Source organism: Solea senegalensis, linkage group LG16 (assembly GCF_019176455.1).
Source record: "Solea senegalensis isolate Sse05_10M linkage group LG16, IFAPA_SoseM_1, whole genome shotgun sequence".
NCBI lineage: Eukaryota > Metazoa > Chordata > Actinopteri > Pleuronectiformes > Soleidae > Solea > Solea senegalensis.
Window position 1 is genome coordinate 19,416,097 of NC_058036.1, and position 23,002 is coordinate 19,439,098.

The window sequence follows — 23,002 nt, forward strand, 5'->3', positions numbered from 1 at the left end:
GCTTTGTCAGACCTCTAGATCGTCCACGTGAATGTTGAAGACAGGAAGAAACATCCACGGATGAGGATGAGACCTCAGTTTGGTGTGGGTGTTTTCACCATTGATTCATGCTGTCACTTATCCAGGCATGAACACAGAGTTTACAATAACAAGAGGAAATAAATGAAACTTTGCTTTAAAAATCCCAACGCATTCTTGATGACAACACGCTAACTGTTGATATAAGAGGTGTATGTGTGTGTGTGATAGAGAGATATGCATTCAGAGCATTAAATATTAGGCATTTAAAGTAATAAAAGCTACATTTTAGTGCCGTTTATGATTTATTGGTAAAGCCTTGGATCACAGTAATTAACATTATACTTATAGCATGGTATTAGCTTTAAATAGGGAAGTAATAGTGATACAATCAATGTAATTGGACCGCCTTTAGCTTTGATGAGCTCGATAAGTTTCTGCAACGTCACAAGACTTATTTCCGTCCATTGTTGCATTCATTTTTTACCATGGGATATAGATATTGATGATGAAAGAGACGGACCACTGCACAAAGCCTTCTCTAACACATCCCGAAGATTCTCGATGGGCTTAAGGTCTGGACTCTGTGGTGAAAATGATGTCTCACGCTCCCTGAACCACTCTTTCACAATTTGAATGCCGATGAATCCTGGCATCGTCATCTTGGAATATGCCCGTGGGAAGATAAAAATCCATTGATGGAATAATCTGGTCATTCAGTATATTCAGGAAGTCCACTGACCTTATTGTTAGGGCACATGATGTTGCTGAACCTTGACCTGACCAACTGCAGCAACCCCAGGTCACATAAAATGACTTGTGAATCATAAATGGTTGAAATAGAGTTGCATGTCCTCCTCATGTGTGCATTGGCTTTCTCCGGGTTCTCCGGGTTCTCCGGGTTCTCCGGGTTCCTACCACAATCCGACAACATGCAGATTTGGGGTTTGACTGGCGACCTGTCCAGGGTGTGCCCCGCCTTTTGCTCTATGTCAGCTGGGAGTGAGTGAATGCTGGGAGTGAGTGAATGCAATTCATCCTCCCACATGTACCAGTTGTTTGTTTTTTCATTGTTATTACCAAGCCATTACTTAACGTCAACGCACATTTATTGTTCTTACATTGTACACAACGCAACAAGATTAGCGTTGCTCTCCGATATAAAATAAACACAACAAATACAATAGTAAAATTGTACCTGACTGTTATTGATTTACTTGCGTTTAAAAGGTCACATGACGTGGACAGCTGCTCTGATCGTCCACAGTGAAACCGTGCGGCGCTCCGCTGAGGTCCTTCATATTTTCATTGGGTCAACCAGTCAGTCTGGCAAGACAGGCCTGTCTTTGGGGGGGGCGTTAAAAAACTTCCTGGACAAGAATTCCTCTGTTTGCGTTTGCAGGTGGACCAGAGACGGCGTGATGGCGTATCCATACAGTGTCGTGTTTTCAGTGGACAAAGCCTCAGCATTCTTTGGCACACATTGACCCCGGCGTGAAACCTGGATGAATTTGTGTGTTTATTTGTTTTGTCTTGCACGTGACGGACGGACGGACACACAGACAGACTTGGATTTCACTTATAGTGTGACGCAGGGTAATGGATAGCCCTGGTGTGCGCGGACACATCCTCCTCATTCTTGTGCTGCTGCGAGCAGGAAGAGAAGACGAGCACTTCCTTTATCACTCTGACACTCACCTTTTGTCTCTGTGATCAGAGCTTCTCTCTGCACAGTGGAGGTGGTTAATGGCTTTCCTTTGCCTTTTCCCATGAAGCACATAAAGGAAATATTTTTGCATTATGTGAATTGTGGTTGACTGTTGCTGTACTGTCAACAGGCAGCACACTATGTACTCTCGCATATAAAGATTTTATTTATTTCTAATTATCAAATTATACGGTATTCTGAACTGTATTTGTGAAAGTGATATTTGATATTACATGAAATCATTTGTTAATCCAAATTACAACCATCGTTGCACAACTTGAGTGTAAAAAAACAAAACAAGTTTTCTTTACTAAAGCGGTGAAAATCCTCGTCAACCAGAGAAGAGAAATGATTGTGTTTCTCATTAGGGTTTCGCAGAGTGACTGAAGCTGAAAGACAGACGGCTCACTGGACAATTGAATGCAGTTTAAGCATTTCTGCAGAGGCCCACCTTGCTATTGTGGCTTGGAAGTGTGACTGGTGGTTGACTCAGTCTACAGTGACGGGCGATGAGTGAGAGGATCTGCAGCGCCGAGTAGCCACCCACATGGCTGTATATCTCGTCTGCAGATGAGTGTCTGATACGTTTCATAAAATAAAATGGGACAGATTTGTTTTGTTTTTTTGCGTTTTTCTTTCACTGATCAGTGTGTGATTCCACAGAGTAGTGTATCCAAAAATACCAGTTGTACCTTTTAGTTTTAGATGAATTTTTACTTTCCTCAATCAAAATATACAGTTTGAAGGCAGAAACGTCTTTTTATACACTCTATATACTTCCCTTCCTAACTTTAAGATAAATATTTAAAAACAAAAAAACCTGTTTATTCTTGACCTTGTTAACACTAAACTTTATATTTTGTATTAGTGATGTTTTATAAAATATAATCATATTTTCGAAGAAAGTGTGAATCAGTGAAACATCAAATATTCTCCTGTATCACATGTTGTGTTTGACTTATTCTGGGATGGGTGTAGTAGTGTCAGCTGGTCTGGCCTGTGAAGCTGCACCGCTCTCTCTTCCATCCCCGTGGAGTGCCTACATCAGACCCTTCATTCACTTTAGACCCATGTTTTCGCCATGCCAAATTAACAGCCACCCTTTGGGTCAATGCTGCATGCGAGTGTCGAGATGGGAGAGGCGTGTCTGAGTGAGAAGCACCAATAACAGCAGCGTGCATGGTTCTCCACAACTGGCTGCACTCCGTGTTCTTCAAAGGGCCTTATCCACTCTCTGAGCTTGTTTGTAGCCACAGTCGACTTCACGGCTTCCTCAGACCGCGTTGCTCACAAACACCACCAACAAGAAAAATGCTGATACCGTCAATTATGGGGAAAGGTGAGACGGTCGTGTAAATGATTAATTCTCTCCTGGACGTTGCTACCAGTGCTCAGTGTTGTGTAAGTTTGTGTTGGTTTAGACATGAGCCTGTCTTGGTAATCAGCCAACACGTTTCTTAAAAATCTGACAAGTGATAGGGGCTGGCAGCTCTGACTGGTGCCGTTGTCACGAACCTGCTCAGGGAGTGGCAGCAGCAACAGGGCATGGTCAAACGGTTGATTAATGACAGTCAGCGTTGTTTACCTCTCACCTTTTGTTGCATTATCTCTTCAGCTCTCTGCATGGTGACATGTTCACTGCATGGGGATCTTGCTGAACACGTGCAGTATTCAACAACAGGCTCTGCGTGTTTCACACCAGAACTGCACTTTACTTCCTGGTATCTCATTTGAATGTGGAGTTAATACAGAAAGTGGGCTATTATTTGCTTAGAAGGGATGGAAACTGGTTCAGGTTCTGGACACAAATGTAGTGGACTCTCTGAATCAGGAACCTTTGTGATTTTTCTAACTTTCTGCCTCCTTTAAAGGTCCAGTTTGGTGAAACTAGTATTATTTGGCAGAAATTAAAAATAAGAGTCTAACTCATTTTTAGTGTAGAATCTTTACATGAATTGTTGTTTTAATTACCCTAGAACGTCGGGAACTGGGTTTTTACATAAGCCTACAAAGGCAAACTAAACTAAACTAAACTTTCTCCAGCACACTTGTGAGGGTTAGTTGGAGCATGGAACTTCACCATGTTGCTAAATCATACACACTGTACCTTTTCAACCAGTTATAAGAAATGATTAATTCTGCTTTATTTTGTCACAAAGGCCCAACCAACTTTGCACAAAACAAGTATAAGTGTGTGTGTGTGTGTGTGTGTATATATAGGCTGTATATGTTATAATAATGAAAGTACACGTTAGCGGTCCATGTTAAATGATTTATGTCTTCAGAAGGAACAAATGGGTTTTGGGCAGAGAGCCACAGAGGGCAGGGAGGTCATAAAGTACCGAGAGGAAACAGTGTTGGTTTTGGTCTTTTTATGGGATTTGTTTACATTTTACAAAAATACAGTATTATAACAGCCCTCCGCTTTCAGAAAAGTGAATTTATTCTGACACTAAACATCAGGTAACACAGCTCGGGAGTAAAGCGGCTCCTGTTTGATCTTCTCTTTTAAACACAGAAACATCTATTGGCTCATTTCACAGCCTGGACTGAGCTTAAGGCAGGATTTTCATCCCCACGCCGACAGACACTACAGCGGTTTACCACTCACATTTCTGGGAGAAGAGTCATCATCCTATTATCACCTAATAAGAATTTGAGCCAAAAATTAACTTGAAGGCAACCCTTAAATCAAACGCTTTTGTGTGTGTGTGTGTGTGTGTGGCAACATTCAGCACAGTATATATTTCAGCACACTTTAAATAAGTCACAGATGGGCAGTCAGGCAGAACATTAATTCTATAGTCCCCACAAATTAGAGAGGATCCTCTTGTACCGAGGGCTGTTTCTGTCTTTGCCCAGATCTTCACTAAAATAGACTGTGACTACAAAACTGCTGACAAATTTCCATCGTGAAAGTCTGCAGCGGAGAAATTTAAACTCAGTTAGAGATTGATATTTATAACGATTACTGATTAAGACAACAAATTACAAGCTTTTTTTTTTTTTTTTTTTTACAAACAAATGCTTTCAAGTCAATTTTAATTATGTTTGCAAACATAATTTCATGCTCTTTTAGTCATCTGTATGTAATAATCAAAGCTTGGCCAGGGCCATTCAATGTGATCCTGTGGTTCTTCTGTTTATTGCCGTATTGCTGCGTCCTCCAAGGACCAAAAACGGCGGCGGAATCTCCCAAGAGCAAAAGTGAAATGATACGTTTTCATTTAGAAAGCCAAATGTCATCATCATGTCTCTGTCCCTTTTGCTTTTAGAGCGTCTGGTTGATGTGGTGAGCTGGCAGAGCAAGTAAGAACATGGGAGGGAGACATTTATCATCCTCGAGACTACAGAGCTGTAACTCTGCCTGCTTGGAAATCCTGTGGACAGTCAAAGGGAAAGACAAAAAACAAAAAAAACAGGCAATGGTGATTGCATTACAAGGATGACATCGTTACTGAACCACTGCTTTAGTGTTTTAGTTTTGGGAGGTGAAATCCTGAACACATCACTGCAGTGAGCATGTGTCTTAATTGGTCTGAGCCTGCATAACTTCCTCTGCTCGCTGAACACAACACAGGCTGTCATCATGAGGTGAAAAGTGAAAACAACACAGTGGCGTCCATGACCAGAATCTGAAGTTATGACTTCGCTGACACGCTGCTTGTCAGAGAGCGTGACAGGCACATGTTACGGCGTTGCATTCACTGTGTCTCCAATGGCGAGTCAATTCATTTGAAATCTTAGACATGAGAACTGCCGACACCCCCCACCACCACCACCACCACCACCACCCCACAGAAAAAATGTGATACCTTGCCAACTTAACACTTTCTCTCTCTAAAAGGTTTCTAGTGATGTTTCCTTTACTTTTTTTTCCCCTAAACCTGTCTGGGCTGCCATGTCATCTGTCCTGAGATGCTCTCTTGTTGATTTTTGTAGTCGTGCAAAGGCAGCAGTGACTGAGTGAATGACTCCCCCAACACAAAAGAAGACAGAGACAATGTAAAAAGGTCTTAAATCACACCCAGCAGAGTCTGTTAACAACACTAAATCCCTCCTGTATTTATGGCAGACAGATAACAATGTCTGCTCTTGCTTTTAAGGCAACTTGTCACTGTCACACTTTTACTTGCATTATGACTGGGGCTTAATATCATATCCATTAGGTTCAAGAAGAGCAAATCGTCTGTCTCCGTGTCTTCAAGTATCTGTTTAAACCTGTGGTATCTTAGAGTTTTTTAAAGTTTCATTTCACTTCTTAACTTGTGTCACTAGTTTCAATGTTTCAAGTTGGGATTTGTATTGTGTAAAAATATCCTTTTTTTTTCTCATAATACAAGTGTGTGTTTTAGTTTCAGTACTAAAAAAAAAAATACAGATTATTTTTTAATGATTTTAATTTTGGTTCTCAAACTGTGGTATGTGTACCACCAGTGGTACACAAGCTTCCTCCGGTGGTACTTCCCGACATACTTTATTTACCAGGGTATGCGGTCGGAGTTTTGACCATGAAACAAAAATATCAACAAAGTTGAATTATAATAATTAGACTCGCCTTATCTCTGCCTCCATCTTCATCTAATGTCACTATACCAGTGTGTGTGAAGTATATGTGAGGAAGAGGAGGATGAGAAGGGAGCAAATGATCTTATTGGGAATAAATCTGCCTTGGGAATAAATCCGTAGCTGACTTTGCTCGACATATTTACACCATACACTGTATTTTAACATTTGGTAATAATGACGTTACTTCGAGAGCTCAATATTTTCTCAGGTGGCTTTTGGTATAAAAAGTTTGAGAACCATACGCAGATCTAAGCAAATCACCTCTTCACCTTGTCTGACCTTAATAAAAGGAATAAACCAGAATAAAAATAAGTTATTTTACTGAAATAGATAGAAATGATTGTACTCTCTGAACAATGTATACACTTAATTCTAACGGCTATTCTGGGATTCAAAATGGACCCCACTGACATATGCATTCACGTTGCAATTATCTCCAAATACACACACTCAGTTTATAAGAAATATTGTGTGCCCTGTATAAATAGAAAATATCTATTTAGAAGCAGCCCACCTGCTGCCCCGCCGGCACAGAGGCTCTGCACAGGACACAGTGGGGGGTATCACTTGCTGCCCTGATTGATGACCATAGGTCCCGCAGGAAGTAACCCCGCCACCATGAAGGAGTGTTTTCTGAACCCCAAGTGGTATCCGGGAAAACATGAACGCCTCCAGTCAGGGAGCGTGTGTACTCGTAGGCCATCTTAATGTTTGGATATACTGAAGCTCTGGGGACTTTGCTGCTAAAGGGGAAATGAATCAGTGACTGCACAATACAGTTGAGGGGGCATCCAGATTCCAGCGTGTGCTTTAATAAAACTCTGTGTTAACAGTTCTGTCTGTTTGAGAACTTGTTTGAACGACATGAACATAAAAAGAGTTCTGTGAACACAATGTATTCCTAGTTCCAAGAATGACTGATCAATGCCATACAGTTAATATCAGAATTGCTAGCAGACAAACAGTCAAACTTTTCAACTTCAATAATTCAATTAGTATGTCTGGATTCTATTAGGATGCAAATAACACAGAGTGTATTATTAAAATAATTATTATGGTATTCTGCCTTTTTAAGAGCTTCAGTTGCCAGAAATAAATTAAAGATAAAACAAATTGCAGGGGGACTTTGAAATTAATTTATCTAAAATGTATTTATTTGTATTTATAAAGTTGCTCCAATAACCAGGAATTCATGCAGCTGATAAACACAATTTAACACACAGGTTATACACTGTATAACACTGTAATATTCAGTTTTTTGGATAGCAATGAAACCCTTAAACCTGGATTGGTTTATCAATAATCTCTACTGGATGAGACTCAACTAAACTGTCAACTGTCAATCTATAAAAACAGTGCGGTTTAACTCTTATGGAGTACTTTTAAAAAAGAAATGGAGCAAGCAAAGCACATTGATATACAGCGTGTAGAATGACTAAGTTAGTAATAAATACGAGATTATTTTTCTTATTGCATTCACACTGAAGCCACTGTTGAAAAGCACAGAACTGCTCAGTCTGACCCAACCAAACTAAATAGGCCCTGACACCAAAGCTGCTCTATTTCACACCTTTGCCTCCCTACATCAACAACCTGTGCTGCATTTAGAAAGTAAAGTCAAATTCTAAAAGCCCCAAGCTGCACACACAAATACAAACATATCTTCAAATAAATACAAATGTTATAATTACACTATAACATCGAAAGGAAACGTGTTGTTTTATGCATTGTTGATATTAAATCGGTGAATTAAATGCTTTGCCATTTGTCAATAATAATAAAAAGATTCTGACACGTCGAACCAGGAACTGATTCATTATGGCAGTAAAATGTGACGCAGAATAAAACGGTGCAGAAATTCTTAATACGCGATTTTCACTCTGATAACTTTCTTTTTTAATTTAATTGGACAATCATTGTCAATCATACAATTCCAGGCGTACGAGTCAAACACAGAGTAGTGTGCGACTATTAAATATCATCAATGTTCAGTGACGCATTTAGAGTCCACGCTTTAGAGCGCGAGAGCGGAACTCACAGGCCTGTGAGTGAAACGTGTGATTTTTACACGAGAGGGGTGGTGGGGGGGTTAAAACATTATCCATGAATAATGTGCATATGTGGGTGGATTTGGACAGTCAGCTGCTCCTCTGCACGCACTGTTCATTAACGCGCTGATCAGGCCTCAGATTTCCATCCTGGCAGGTATCAGTTACCACTCACACACACACACACACACACACAGAGCGATAGCATCGGTGCAGGAGGCACCGGGCCTGTGGGAGAGCAGCGTGGATGAGGTTACACCTGAGTAATAAAAAAAAAACCTCACCCCTCTCTCTCCCTCTCTCAGTAAACAGTTGCGTAATGACCCTAAATGTTGGTTTAATTATATGATATTTTGGATTTAAATCCAGCTGAGAAACATTTCCACGCCACAGTTCACTGTCTAAAATCATAGAATAAACCTTAATTCGAACAAATGTTGCATTATAATCATATTTGGTAAAAAAATAAATGCTATAATTCACAGGTAAAAAATGTTTTTTGGAGACGAGGAGCAGCCCCAAGTGCAGAAATGAGAGTATAGGTGATTGTAACCGTAAAAGCACTCAAGAAATTAAATTAACCGTAAGTCTTTATATATATGTATATATAAATATGTATTTAAATAATAACAACACACGCAAAACCACCCCACGAAAAAACAAACAACTAATTTCATTTTTACCACTCAGAGTACTGAAATGACGCATACGCTGAAAGACCATGGTGCGGCAAATTTAAGAAAGCATTTATTATTGAATATTTACAATGAAATTAAAAAAATATATAATTAAAGCTTTGGCAAATATTTAACATTTAGACAATTGTAGTTCTTGGAGAAAGTCACTGTGTAAGATCGAGATCCTGGGCCACAAATGATTAGTCTTTTTTTTGTGTTTTAGATATGGCAGATTATTACAGAAAAGCCCTTAGTTTTATATTTATAATAAAAGATCATTGACAGACTGTTTTTTTTTTTTTAAAGTCCAAACATGTAGTGTGTCAATTGAGAGCGAGGGAGGGGAAAAAACAACTATCAACCAATGAGGGGATACATCCATGCAAGCTTACATTCATATGGCCATGAAGGTCTCTAAAGCTACAGTATACTGTATTCATAATGCATGTGAATAGGCCTGTGTTTGACTGTGAGCTGCTAACACCCAGGGGGAAAGGCCATTAGAGTTCAGACTTACTGTTGGAGCTGACGAAAATGGGTTCATTTAAATGAGTCTGGTAATTAAGGTGGTGTAAGTCCCGGTTATGATGATGAGGTAGGGAGACTGAGTCCATGCACACTGTTCAAGTCTTCATGTTGTTGTTGCTGCTGCTGCTGCTGCTGCTGCTTCAGTGGACTGGGAGGCTTCCTGTCTCCTGCACAAAGAGGGAAAAACAATAATAATTAGAGTGGACCTGTGCATGGAACATCTCATCAAAAAAAAATCATTATTTACCACTCAGGATTTCTAAAGTGAATCATTTCACCTTAGTGTTGCAGCGGGTATGACTTGCTTGAAACTATAACAGAGAGTTCAGAAATACACAGTGAGTGGCAACACCTTAGATTACAGTACAGTAACAATAGTATGGCAATGGGGGGATTATATTATGGTGAAAGCATCTTATTTTTTTATAGTAATCACCAATGACAGTCTGGTAATAACATTATCAAACATGTCCTGTCAGTAATTTTAGCCTATAATAATAATACTTTTTATTACCTGGACATTAACTTTCACACTAATTACGTCATAAATAACCTTCCTATTACAGCATTATTGCCATTTTGTTACTGTACTCTATTAACATGTAAAGTGCAATTTTTTCCATTACTACCATTGCACAATGCTTAATACTTCTAACAGATAACACTCACTGGCATTATGGTATGTCACATGTTATATGAGTGGATTTACTCTGTGCCACATGTGCCATTTGTATTTAATAAGTTCACGTGACGCACAAGACACACAAATGAAGTTGTTTTGAATTTATTCGATTAAAATAAAGTGAATAAAATTTGATTGATCCTTCAAGTCTGGAAGCTCAATATTTAATAAGTGACATTTACTTAGTTTGGAATTAAGTTGATGCAGCTCCTCCTACTTATTATCAGTAAAAAATGATGATAATAATAATAATAATAATAATAATAATAATAATAATAATAATAATAATAATATAATGTACCTTCTCGGGCCTGCTCGTGCTTGAAGGCCATAGCTGAGTGGATCTCCCCCGCGTGCATACCCATGCCGCCACCTGGGTGGGACAGGACGGGGCTCTGCGGCTGCCAGTGGTGATGGTGTCCCGGGGCCACGTAGCCGCCCGCTGACCCGCTGTACACGCCGTACTGGTTGGTGGGAGAGTAAGCGCACGCCGAGACATAACTGGACAATGTGGATGAAGGCTGCAGATAAATAAACGCACAATATAGACAATAATAAGCACGCGTTTTGTCACAATGTCACTTTTACAGGAGTGGATCTTTATATATATCCAACACGATCATTTAATTCCACCTGAATAATTATCATAGAAGCACATTAACATTATTTTGACACAAATAACAGATACTTTGGAAACTTTTCACAGCGCTGCCACACTGTGCAGCACAAGCAATTATTTACCTAAGGCCTCTGCTGCCCATTTTGGCACTAAACACATGTGGACTCTTCCCAGCAAAGAAAATAAAATGGCGTGTATGGACACACAATGTGCAGCCTCTGTGTTAAAAGCGTCACAAGCTGTGCAGACGTCCAACAAGTCGCAGTCATTCGTAGTATGTGATTATTACCTGTGCGTATTTTATGTCGGCGTCGATGGCTGATTTGTCGATCCCGTTGATTGTGTGAGCCGCTGGGAAAGCTGCTCTGTTGACGCTACTCCATTCCTCCATTTTTGGTGGATATCCTTCTGCTGATTTAAAACACACGAATTTCATGTTACATATACAAAATAAAAATAAAAATGATGATTCATTAATAACTGTAGAAAATGAAGCAAATTGTATACTTTACGCACGAGCTGTTGGACTTTCAAATATAATTGTTTTAAAATAGATTTACACCATGTTTTGTTAAAGTAATTATGTTATTGAAAGTCAGAATTATAAATAATGAAGTGCGTAATTGTTTGCAGTGCTCGTGTGTTATGGCAGTGTTAAATAAATGCATAAAAAAAATCATGTCCAGGCGTTATTAAATAATTTGAAAATCGTATTAAATAATGAAATTAATTTATTTTTTCATCAAGAGCTATTTGGAAAATGATTTTCAAACATTGAAATTATTTAAGTATGACGTGTTTGCGTAAAGTACAACTTTTTATATAAGAAACAAACGTATTATTAATTACCATAATAATATTTAATGTGAGGTACACTTTCTACAACGTTATCCTGGACCTTGTGGGAGAAGACTGTACTGGTCCAAGGCGACTGAACACAGTAGGCCTAAGGTAAAGAAAAAGACGCCATGTAATGATGGATGGATTAGAGGGATATAGCAGGTGATCAAGGTGTTTGCAAATGCATCATGCCGTGAAAAGGCCCACTGAACGTGGCCTTATTCTGCCTTTTTGGCACTGCAGGCTGACAGGGAGCCCTGCGTGTAGGACTTGTAATGAACACACTGTTCTTTCTGCTGCCATTAGAGGATGTGGGGAAATAAACAACGTGATATTAATAAACATCTGCATGGATCAGAACAGTGAGAGGCCTGTAATTATAGGATTGAAGTCACCGAGTGTCTGTGTTTCCCTCACCTGTGGGATCCATGAACGCTCGTATACCGAGGATGTTGCTGACGGTGTGCGCAGAAGGCCAGGCTCGGGATATGCTCACATGTCCGGCGGTCACTGGTACTCCAGGAGGGCTGCTCATCTTGGGCGACATGGTGTTGGGGTAGGAATACGGATATATGTGGTTGTAGGAGAGTCCGGCCTGCGCCGAGGCTTGCTTCCCGCTCTCGTACTGAGGCTGAGACAGATTTCCAATCTTGTTGCGTAAAATCCTGCTGATGGAGCTGACCGACGGGACATTGTACTTGTCACAAACTCCATCGGCCAAAAGCCTGTCCCGGATCTCCCACGCAAAGATCCCGGGATCGTTTTGTTTGTATTCCCTGATGTGCTTCACCACGTTGGGCGTCGTGACGCGCGGTTTGCTCCCACCGATGGCACCGGGTAAGATGGAGCCCGTCTCGTTGTACCTCGCTAAGATCTTGCTCACGCAGCCGTGCGAGACCCGCAGCTGCCGGCTGATATCACAGGGCCTGATCCCGAGCTGAGCCAGCTCCACTATTCTTAACCGTATGGCGTTGGGCAAGGGTCGCCCATTGACGAACACGCCGCCTAACTGGTTCACCTCTCCATAGGTTTGCTCTGCAGGAAGGAGAAAAAAACAGACAAGAGACACACACTTTACTTGAGCTGAGAGTCAGTGAAATGTCATTTGCAGCCGTTAACGTAGCCACTGTTTGCCCAAACCGCTCTCTATATACTGTGTTTCCATCAAAGAAAACGGACACATCACTTAATAACAGGCAAAGACAACCTCAACATGTTCAGTGTGTACCAGAATGACACAGGCCGACTCCTGTAATTTACACCATAAATTAAAGCTATAACATGTCAGCCTCCCCACACACACACACACACACAGCTGTTCACCAACTCTCTTGCAACTTTACAGAAAGTGTAAAACTCTGTCTAGCCTCCACAATCCCCGCGTGCACAAAAAGCAAATAAAACAACATCGAAAATGGCGAGCTTGCTCGAGGATTGGACATGCACGAGCTCTTCAAAGAAGCCATTCTCATAGTAATAATTGCTGGGATGTTTCCATTTAAGGTTTAAAGCTTTTAAGGAGAAACAGAGCTGGGGGAGGAAAATAGAATCCACCATGAAATAAAGTTGACAGAAGAAGATCTTCATTTGCACATAATGTGAACTTGGACCAACAGGAAAAGGAAAAAAAAAAAAAAACGAATAGTTTTTGAAGTCTTTTCGCAGCCTCGTTGAATCTGGATACGATTCCATTATCCCGCCAGCCAGTGAAGCATGCACATGGTAACAGGCTTACCCATTTGCCTATATATGTTGCGAGATGCTGGGAAATCTATGGTGCCTCTTCAAATGGCTGAATGCGTCCGAGCGAAGGCAGAAAAGCCAAAAAAGTGGGGAGAACTTGAGGGAAACGAGTCCTGGAAAGAGAAGAGCGAGACCTCTTCTCTTTTCTTTCTTTCTTTCTTTTTTTTTTTTTTTAGAATCTCCTCCGACAGCAGCTCGCCTCCTTCTTTCTTTGGAAGCAAGTGGCAGAGAGGCACAGCGGCAACAAAGTGATCTTCATCCGATAAAAGCCAATTGAAGCTGTCCCGGGGAGTCCGGAGTTTGCTGGGATTAATTTGACGCGTCCTCCACGTCAATCTTCGTTGTTATAACGCCGAGCCCCTGCTTCGGTCTCATTGGCTGCTGCGCTCCTGGAGGCGCTGTCAGCCAATGTGAGCCTCATCCGGTTGGAGCCGCGCAACCTCTTTAAATATTTTGCATGGTGGAAGAGGCAGAGAGGGGAACGTTTCATCCGACATGCAGCCTTCTGGTAAGAACGTATACATCACAAGAGACACACACGCAAGGATGACACGGACATTCATGTGTTCACCTCTTACACAAGCGTGTTTTGGTTTTGACGGATCCTATATATGATATTGAATGTTTCTAACGGAGTGCTATCAGAGGATGTATATATCCATTGTATTGTGATGTAACTTTTCATATTCTTTGGTGGCAACGTGTGCTTTTGATCACTTTTACTGGATTCGCATGAACTGTGGGGGAAGTTGTGGTGTGTCGCTTCACAGTTATGCACAATGTGGTGAATGCAAATCATGCCTCACCAGCGGTGAAGGGCTCATGCTTTAAATTGCAAAATTCTGTTCCAAAATAACACCAATACAACTGCCAGTGTCACAGAAAATTTGCATGCCAAAAACAACAACAATGAAATCCACGTTTAGTTCCTGCATGACTATTATGGGATATCGACTGGAATCCAGACATCAGTGCATTATCACAGCATGTTTGTTTCCAGCGTTTCCTGTGAAACCAACATTTACGCGCTCGCTAAACGTCACTTGTAAAAAGTTAACAGTCGACCCAGTGGTAACGAGGTGCAGTGTCCTCCTCACCCTCCTGCACAACCCACGCATCCAGCACTTTGACCACCACACCACACCACACACCCCACACTCCTCTCTGTCTCCTCCTCAGTCTCCACATGTGGGAGCAGGGCGCATGGCATGGAGGCACCAGGTTTGGATCAAAGGAGCTTTCCAGGTATAAAGTGAAACACTGGTGACTTTTTCCCCCTCCCTGCATCTATATATAGAAAACATGGGGATACATGTTTGTTGTTTTTATTGTCATGCTGTAGCTGTAGTTGCATGTTTGCTGCACGAGTGCTAGTGTGGAGGGAAACGCTGCTGTGTGTTGCTGCTGAGCATCAATTATTGCCTGTAAACCTTCCCACACTCTCATTAGTGTCACTGTCGCTCACTCACTTTCTCGTCACCATCTCCTAACTTCCTCCCTCCCTGTCTCCATCCCTCCCTCCCTGCCTCGCTTGGCTGGCAGGACTCCCCTCATCTGGACAGCGTTGGAATTACATGGCTTTGTATCAGCACGTATGAGACACGGTGCACTGTTGTACCCGCGTCGCCAATGAACTTTCAGTGGGAAACAAAGAACGAACACCTTTTTTTTTTCCCCTTGCGTGTAACTTTATTATGAAATAGAAACGACGACTTCAATTACATTATATATTTATTTTATCGTTCTGGTTATTTTCACGTAACGAATTATCTTTATTTAAAACGTGTGAAACGGATTTATAATTATTTAAAAATAAAAACAACAACAACATGTAACTCGCTGTGAAGGTTTCTGTATTTTATTGTACAATTTGTTAATTTGGGATTTAAATCATACGATTTTAATATTATATTATATCATATTTACTTTATTATTATTATTATTATTATTATTATTATTATTATTATACTAAATATCGTGTATTTCGGTCATTCAGCGTAATATAATGTTAATAGATTAAAGTGAATGTGAGGCTTAAATGTGGCGCTTACATTACATTTATATGAAATGTGTGTGTGTGGGGGGTGCGATATTAAATTCGTCTGTCATAATTTCAGGCTAAAAAAGCAGTTGTTTTGGTTTTATAAGCTGGAATCTGAAATGCTTTTTTGGCTCTATTGTTTTTCTTATTTTGTTTGACTTGTAGAGAATGAAGGGGGTTTAAAATGTGTGTTATTTTTCATAATTCACGCTTATTTTCTATATATACTGTATATAATTCCCTGAGCTTCGATGACACTGAGAGAGAGAGGGGGAGCAGGAGGAGAGATAGTGGGAGAGTCTGAAAACCGTCTGGCTTTGTCATGTGTGACAAAACAAAAACAACCTTGAACGGTTTTCCCCCCTCATTTTCCAGGATACAAGGTTTATTCACACAATATATGCCCACATAAATACTGCTGCAAAAAACAGACAAATGAAACAGAAGATGATTAATCACTCACGTCACCTCATCACATTCTTCTGTCTATTTTATTTCTAGTTTTTTTTCCTAAAGTGATTACACCTGAAAATTGCATAGAACCAAAACGTTTATTCTTATTCTAGACTGCGCTTAAACGTTATGAAGTCAGATCACTGCGTACAACAATGTTACTCTAAATGAAATTAGTGCGATTTAATTTAATCTACTAATTCATCGGTAATAAATAGAAATTATAGTGGTGTTTCTATATTTGTATATGAATACATTACCCATTTTAATGCTCTAAATTGCACACATGATATGAGTGTTCATTCACATTGTAATTGATGTATTTTACAAATTATATCTATATGATTTCGTGTCATATATTGAAATCCAAACATGACGCGATATCGTAATAATTCTCTGTCTCTGAGGTCAGTGAAATATTCGGCACGGATCGAGTTGATTTAGTCCAGGTTCTGTTCTTGCTGCAAACACATTTTCCTTTCAACTGGCGTTTTGAATCGTTGCCTCGTCCATGTGAGATCACTGACTGTCCCTTGTCTCTTTGACTGAGAGACAAAGATCTGCGCGTCTCCTCCCCAAATTTCCCTAAACATCACACACACACACACACACACACACGCACACACACACACACGCACTTATGCATCGACACTTGACACTCGCACGGTGCAACGACCCTCGTCGGTAAATATTGGTGTTGGTTTTATGTGTCATCAAAGGATTCGCTTCTCCAAAGTGTGGTTTGTCCTAAAAGTCAATTTAACGTCCCTATTTTCCACTGTGTGTGTGTGTGTGTGTGTACATAATTGTGCTGAAAGTCTCACAAAATTGCAAGTCATAATTAATAATATTATTAATTTATGTGAGCGTAGACCAAGGCTCCTTTCTTTTGCACTGTTTATATTGGATATTTACAGTATATATATAAAAATATGTGTGTATATATATATATATATATATATATATATATATATATATATATGTATATATATGTATATATATGTATATATACTGTATATATATATATATATATGTGTATATATACTGTATATATATATGTGTGTGTATATATATATATATTTATGTATATATACATATACAGTATGTATACTGTGTATATATAAGAGTCATAAATTGCAGCATTTAAAAAAAAAGTCTAAAACCCTAATAATTACAGATTATTCAAAAAAAGTTTTTTCATTTAATAATTTAGGTGTCAAACTGTTTTTGTGTACTATACATTTAAACCTACTCCTCCAATTATCATGGTCAATAAATTCACAATAGGCTAAAGAATAATATAACAGAAGAATCTAACAGAAGAATCTATGTAGTGTTAATACCTTCATGTTTCTCTTATTGTAAACCCTTAATTGTTGCTCATTATTAGGAAGGATGAGGAGAGAGCCAACCAAACCCAGTCTGTAAACCCCACCACCACCACCACCACCACCCTCCTCCTCCTCCTCCTCCTCCTCCTTCCACAGAAAAGGTTTGTCTGCTCCTATCTGATGCAGAGGTGCTGATGTGTAGTCTCTTTGTGCTCCTGCCGGTGAAGAATCTGTGCACGAGGAGGCTCACGGAGCTCAGTGAGCTCAGTTCTTTTATAGCCACTGGAGCCACACGGAGCTGCAGAACACGCCTAATGAGGGCGTGCGGCGGTGCCAACTTTTTTTTTTACCAGGCTGGATAATTGCTTGTGACCTTGGCTGCACACTGTTCATGTGTCGTCGTGTTACTGAGTGCACCTTTAATTGTTACAGTAAGAGAGACACCTGAGGAGCGAGGGAGACAGGGAGACAGGGAGACAGGGGGAATGTCATTAAAACCTTAAATGAAGTGAATTTGTATCTTAGCTGTTTATTTATTGTCTTTTCCAACCCAAAAACTAGATCTAAAATGAATGGCATCACTTTGATTTAACCTTACACCCTCGGCTGTCCTTGGGCATCCATGACAAATTTGTAGTGCATTAGGGACAAATGTGTTTCTGATTTAACATGTTGAGGGGGAAATGCAACAGACCCGGTCTCTCTCGCTCTCTGCAGCTGTGTTTCCAAAAATGGCTATCACAAAATGTTAACAGACACAAGTGTTAACATTCATGGACTCATCTGTGATGTGGAGTCAGATCTGCAGTCTTATGTTACTGATGCAGGGAGAGAGAGAGCGTATTTCAGATCATATTGTTATATTGTTGAGGAAAAAGTGGTGTCTGTCAGCACTAGCATCAATGTTGTAGATTTGAAGAAGTAAGTCACACCTGTTGTATGCTCTGCCACTGCTTTGTTATTTAAAAGATTATAAGTTTTTAGAGGATATATTATCTGTTTTTTTGAAGAGAGCTCAATGAGATGCCATACGTGATGAAAAGTTAGTTGTAAATACCTTTTAAGTTTGGAACAGTTGTAGGTGTCACCCCAGTGGTGCAGCTAACCCTAACCCTAACCCAGAGTATTGAATGTGGTCAAACTATAAGACTTTCTCCCCTGAATTTCATGCACACTCGTGGCTTCTAAGAGCGAGGAGAGCGGCTGCACTTATCACGATGCACTTGATTAAGATCAAACCTGCAATGTCTAAATAGAAGCAGTAACAATAATTTCAGCTGGATGACAACCTCCTCTGGAAGAGATAACTTTAAAGTATACACATGTTAAGCATCTGCTATCGGCGCAATAAAGATTCAAAGTGTGACCGATCTCTTTATCGTGCTTGGATTTAATTTGCCGTCGTGATCAAGGAGTCACAATGTGAGGCACGTTACACTGATAGAAGAAGATATATAACTTAAATATATCCACAGGTCATATTTACTGTATCGCTGTTCATCATGCCTGCTTTACAGATGTCTTTAGAGCACGTTCAGCTGTATATAATAGCACTGATTTGGCTGTAAAATATTATTTAATATTAGGCCACATGTTGTTCCAAGTCGTTTTTTTTTCCTTCCAAAATCTTGCTCAGAATGATTACCATATTTCCATGTCTCTTGTGTTGCCATGCCCGAAACTCAAACGCTCACGTCCTCATGGGACACAGATATATATCGTGTGTGTGAGACAGTGTGAAAATGAAGCGCTCCCTGTAGCCAGATAAGTGTTCTTTTTATTCCGAAACTTTGAATGCACTGAAAAGTCTTGTTGATGTTTGGTGAGGAGATTCATTCGATCCGTTTCGAGGGCAGAACACGGACTCTGACATGGCTGCATTTGTTTGGGACTGCATCATTAGCACTGGTGCTAACAGTCTAGCCTTCCCCGAGCTTTATTGAAAGCACCTTTCTGTTGCCTGCTCGTTGTTTGGCAGTTGGGGGCTTTGCTGCGCGAGGTCTGTTGTAAATTAAAAACGGAGGAACCTTAATTAGTTTTGGACCACTTCAGACTGGATCCACGGCTGCAGCGGATTCATGCCTGCCCCACTTGGACGTTAGCCCGGAGAGTCGAGAAACACTGAGTCACATGTGGAAGCTGATATTGACCTTGAATTTGCACATCACATGCCTGCTGCGATGTTTACGTTTAACTTTTGACTTTTCGTCGTTTTGGTGCCTTTCATTTCACTCACGGCGTCAGAGCGGAGGAAACCTTGTTGAGCTTAGCCAGTTTCTTCATTTAGATAAATCTCTCTAACACAGTTAAAAATATTAATAGTGATTCCTGAAATAACCCTCTTTAAACTGCTAATCCAGTCCTGTATCATGAATTGCAGTCATGGAGTAATTCTTCACGTCTGAGCTTAAGAATGCCAGATCCTTAGAGGAAAATTCTGCTAAGGCACTTTCAAGGCCTTCTATCAGAGGCAGTGTGATATTGTTTTCCGTCAAAGCAGAAATCAAGGCCTTGGCCAAGCCTTTTTTATGTCTGGGATAGGGGTACTGTATGTTTCCTGACAGTTGCTCCTTTTAAGATTAATGGGCTTATGAAAACCGTGTGTCTCCGTCCAAACACCCAGCGCAATATCAGTCAATGTTACCAGCATTATCTTAACGCCTCGACAAAGAAATCCCAAAGACGGATTGAGAATTCATGTCACAACACGGGACAATCAGAATCTCAGCGTCAAAACAGCGGAGGAGAAGAATCGGTGATTTCATGGCAACGTGCACACAGAACTACATACTGCGGTGGTCAAATTGGAATATATTTAACAAAGTGAAGACATACACGCGTGGATTCAGAAGTGAGGCAAAACATAAAACATGATTCCTATTTTCAGGCAACATGTGTTTCTTCTTCATGCCGAGGTGCAGGAATCCATCCTTGTACTCTATCAGGGCACTGACCCCACTGAACCACAGCCAGATGCTCATAAATACATTCCCTTATTTCTACCCTTGCGTGGGTGCCAGCTGGGCCGGGAAGTGGGTTTGTTTTGGGTGTTCTCGGTGTATTCCAGTGCCACGCTTTCACATCTCTCACAAGAGAGCCGCGCCGACTTCCTGAAATGCATATGTATTCCTGCCTGTGGTCGTCTCTCGTGGCGGCGATCCGTTGAAAGCTGCATGACTCCACTCCAGTGTCCGTATACAATTGGGACCTGTTTGCCACGACACCCTGGGATTAATCACCCGGACGTCTCTCGTGGGCCAATCGTAGTGATGGTGAAGTGAGCGGGCGGCGTTGCCTCAATGCTCCATGTCAAACACTCAGCCCGCAGGATTATTTTTTGGTCACATGTGAACACATTGCACAGAATATGTGTGTGTGTTTCACAGTGCAGATATTTCAGGAAACCCTCATGTCGCTCATCAGCTTTCCATTTTTAGCAAGAACAAGCACACACACACACCTTTAAAAAAGCTAATTATGTAGCATGAACAAGCTCATCAAACAGAGGACAAGTCAGGCTTAGACCATCGGGCGAAGATCTCTTCAACCTGCAGCAGAGGAATGGGAGATTTCTGGTTAACACGCACTGGTGATGAAAGGTCTGACATGTTTGTGCTGAATAGGGACAGACAGGCCTGCAACCAAGCCTGGACTTGCTGGCCAAGCAACAGCCCATCATAGTTCCCCAAGCATGGCTCTTTTGCCTCACCTCACACACTCGGTCACCGGGTTTACAATAATGAGCAAGTGTGTGTGTGTGTGTGTGTGTGTGTCTGTTGTCTGCTTTGTCGCTGTTGTGGCTTGTGTTATAATATGTGTACGTGTAGAAGTTGAATCGGAACCAATCAGCAGAAGAAGAACTGGTGTAGAGCAAGATCAAGGAGAGCAGAGGAAGTGAGAGAATAGGGAAGGTCACTATTCTCTAAAACTAAAGGCGTGTGAGGATACAGTGTGTGTGTGTGTGTGTGTGATACAGAGATACTGCAATTTTTTTTTAAAAAAGAACCAAAATAAACTGTTTCAATATTTGTTTTCTGTCTTTTCTCACTGTAATTGTCGACTGTCTCTGGTTTCCTTGAACACAGCCCAGAATCATTATGCCCTACTCGTCAATGAGGCCTGTTCTGCGGCTACAGCATGTTCAGCAACAGCCGACTCATCTATGATCTTATTTTCTCTTCCTTTAAGAATTGTTTTCTTTTTTTTCTTCTTCTTTTATTGTTATAAATAAAAAGCGCTTGTTCAACCTCACACGGGCTGCAAGGATCGTCTTTATTAATTGATCAAATGACTGTGTTATTCAGTGAATTGTTTCATAATCTGCTATGCATCCATGATCTGTGGTAGATCATGGATGCACAAGGCTTTGGTTTTGTCCAACCAGCGGTGAAATAATCAATGAAAATGAATTACTATTACTATTCCAACTGTTGTGTCGTGTGAGGTTAGTGTGTCTTTATTTACACAATGTCATTTAACGTTATACTTGATGTAATATCATCCCAGAGAAGCCACTCCACTGAGGTCAGTATCACAACGAGGACAACGTAAATAGCTGCAGTTACAAACCAGATCACGATTCATGCCCAATATTGTTGACATTCACCGTGGCTATGATGGTGCGTGTGGTGGGAGCCCACATGTGCTGATGTTATTTGTTGGAACAGCGTTGGAAAATGTAAAAGTAAAAAAAAAAAAAGATGATCTGTGCCAATGTTGATGTAACCATATGTGGATTGTGTACACCCATATTACGGCTAATTACTAAATGTGTTTGGTCAAAAGGTGTCCGTGAAGCTGCCCTGAAGACGCAGGAGATGTCAAGGAGAGCTTACCTTTCATTTGCTCTAATGTAAAAAAGGATGTCAACTATAATTTGCCGCTATGTAACCAATTGATGATCCTTCATTAGCTCATTGGGTGATGAATTAAGTCTGATTTCACTGACTGTTTAGTGTCATTTCAGCAGGTTTCTGTTGAGGAATCTGAAGAGGTGGAAACTTGTTGTCAGCAACTGTGTTGATAAATCAAAGACTCCCGCGTCTAATTCAAGGTACAATTATCTCAAAGGAGAGGTTTTAAAGTGAGCCCATATGCTGCAGACCACAACCTGCTGCCACATCTCCAAAACATCTACAGAGATGGAACTGCACGCTCAAGTGTTTCCTCCTTCAGGAAAAAAAACACGTCCCAGGCCTCCTGTCCAAGACCGAGAAACAATTACAACATCAAAAAGAAAGAGCGTGGCACACTTCCCAGGATCAGAGAGTCGAGTCTTTCCTTGGCAGTGAGCAGTGATACTGGCTGAGAGCCCCCTTCACTCAAAGACATGGCAAGGATTTCCTCATGACATAGTGCACAGCTTACTTACTCAAGAGTAGAGAGATAGAGCCAAGATGATACACTGGACTGGAAAATCAGGCATTCCTGTTCTTTGTCATCGTAATGATGATGATGGGTGCATTACATGATAGCATGTGCGTTCTGTCTTTCTCTGTTAGTCGGAGATTTAAAAAGAAAAAAGGTGTAACGTACGAGTGTGTGTATTAGAGATAAATAATAAAGTGGGTGTCAAAGTGATGTAGCATTGTTCTCAATTTGACACCATTTGGTCGCTGCTGAGCTGCTTTTTCAGTGTATTTATGCAATAAATGCACTGTCAGTGTAAATATCAGGCACCTGTGATGTATGTGCATGAGGAAGGAGTTGGCCGTCCGTCTGCGAACATGAAAGACGAGGAAAAAC

General features: G+C 40.7%; 1 protein-coding gene across 4 annotated transcripts; it reads right to left on the reverse strand.

The window, feature by feature from the left end:
- Positions 1 to 9,394: 9,394 nt before the first annotated feature.
- Positions 9,395 to 13,761, reverse strand: pax1a (paired box 1a). 4 transcript variants are annotated; one of them, XM_044047814.1, is made up of 6 exons: positions 13,425 to 13,761; positions 12,107 to 12,724; positions 11,139 to 11,260; positions 10,532 to 10,751; positions 9,827 to 9,859; positions 9,658 to 9,715 (listed from the first exon to the last, which is right to left on the reverse strand). In XM_044047814.1, the coding sequence occupies exons 1-5, from the start codon at positions 13,426 to 13,428 to the stop codon at positions 9,828 to 9,830; spliced, it is 996 nt and encodes a 331-aa protein (XP_043903749.1). In that variant the 5' UTR covers positions 13,429 to 13,761; the 3' UTR covers positions 9,658 to 9,715; position 9,827. The 4 variants fall into 4 exon arrangements, with proteins under 4 accessions (XP_043903747.1, XP_043903748.1, XP_043903746.1 ...); XM_044047812.1 differs by lacking the exon at positions 9,827 to 9,859 and having other exon boundaries at positions 9,395 to 9,715; positions 11,139 to 11,257; positions 13,425 to 13,760; XM_044047813.1 differs by lacking the exon at positions 9,827 to 9,859 and having other exon boundaries at positions 9,395 to 9,715; positions 10,532 to 10,694; positions 13,425 to 13,759.
- Between the last annotated feature and the right edge of the window lie 9,241 nt (positions 13,762 to 23,002).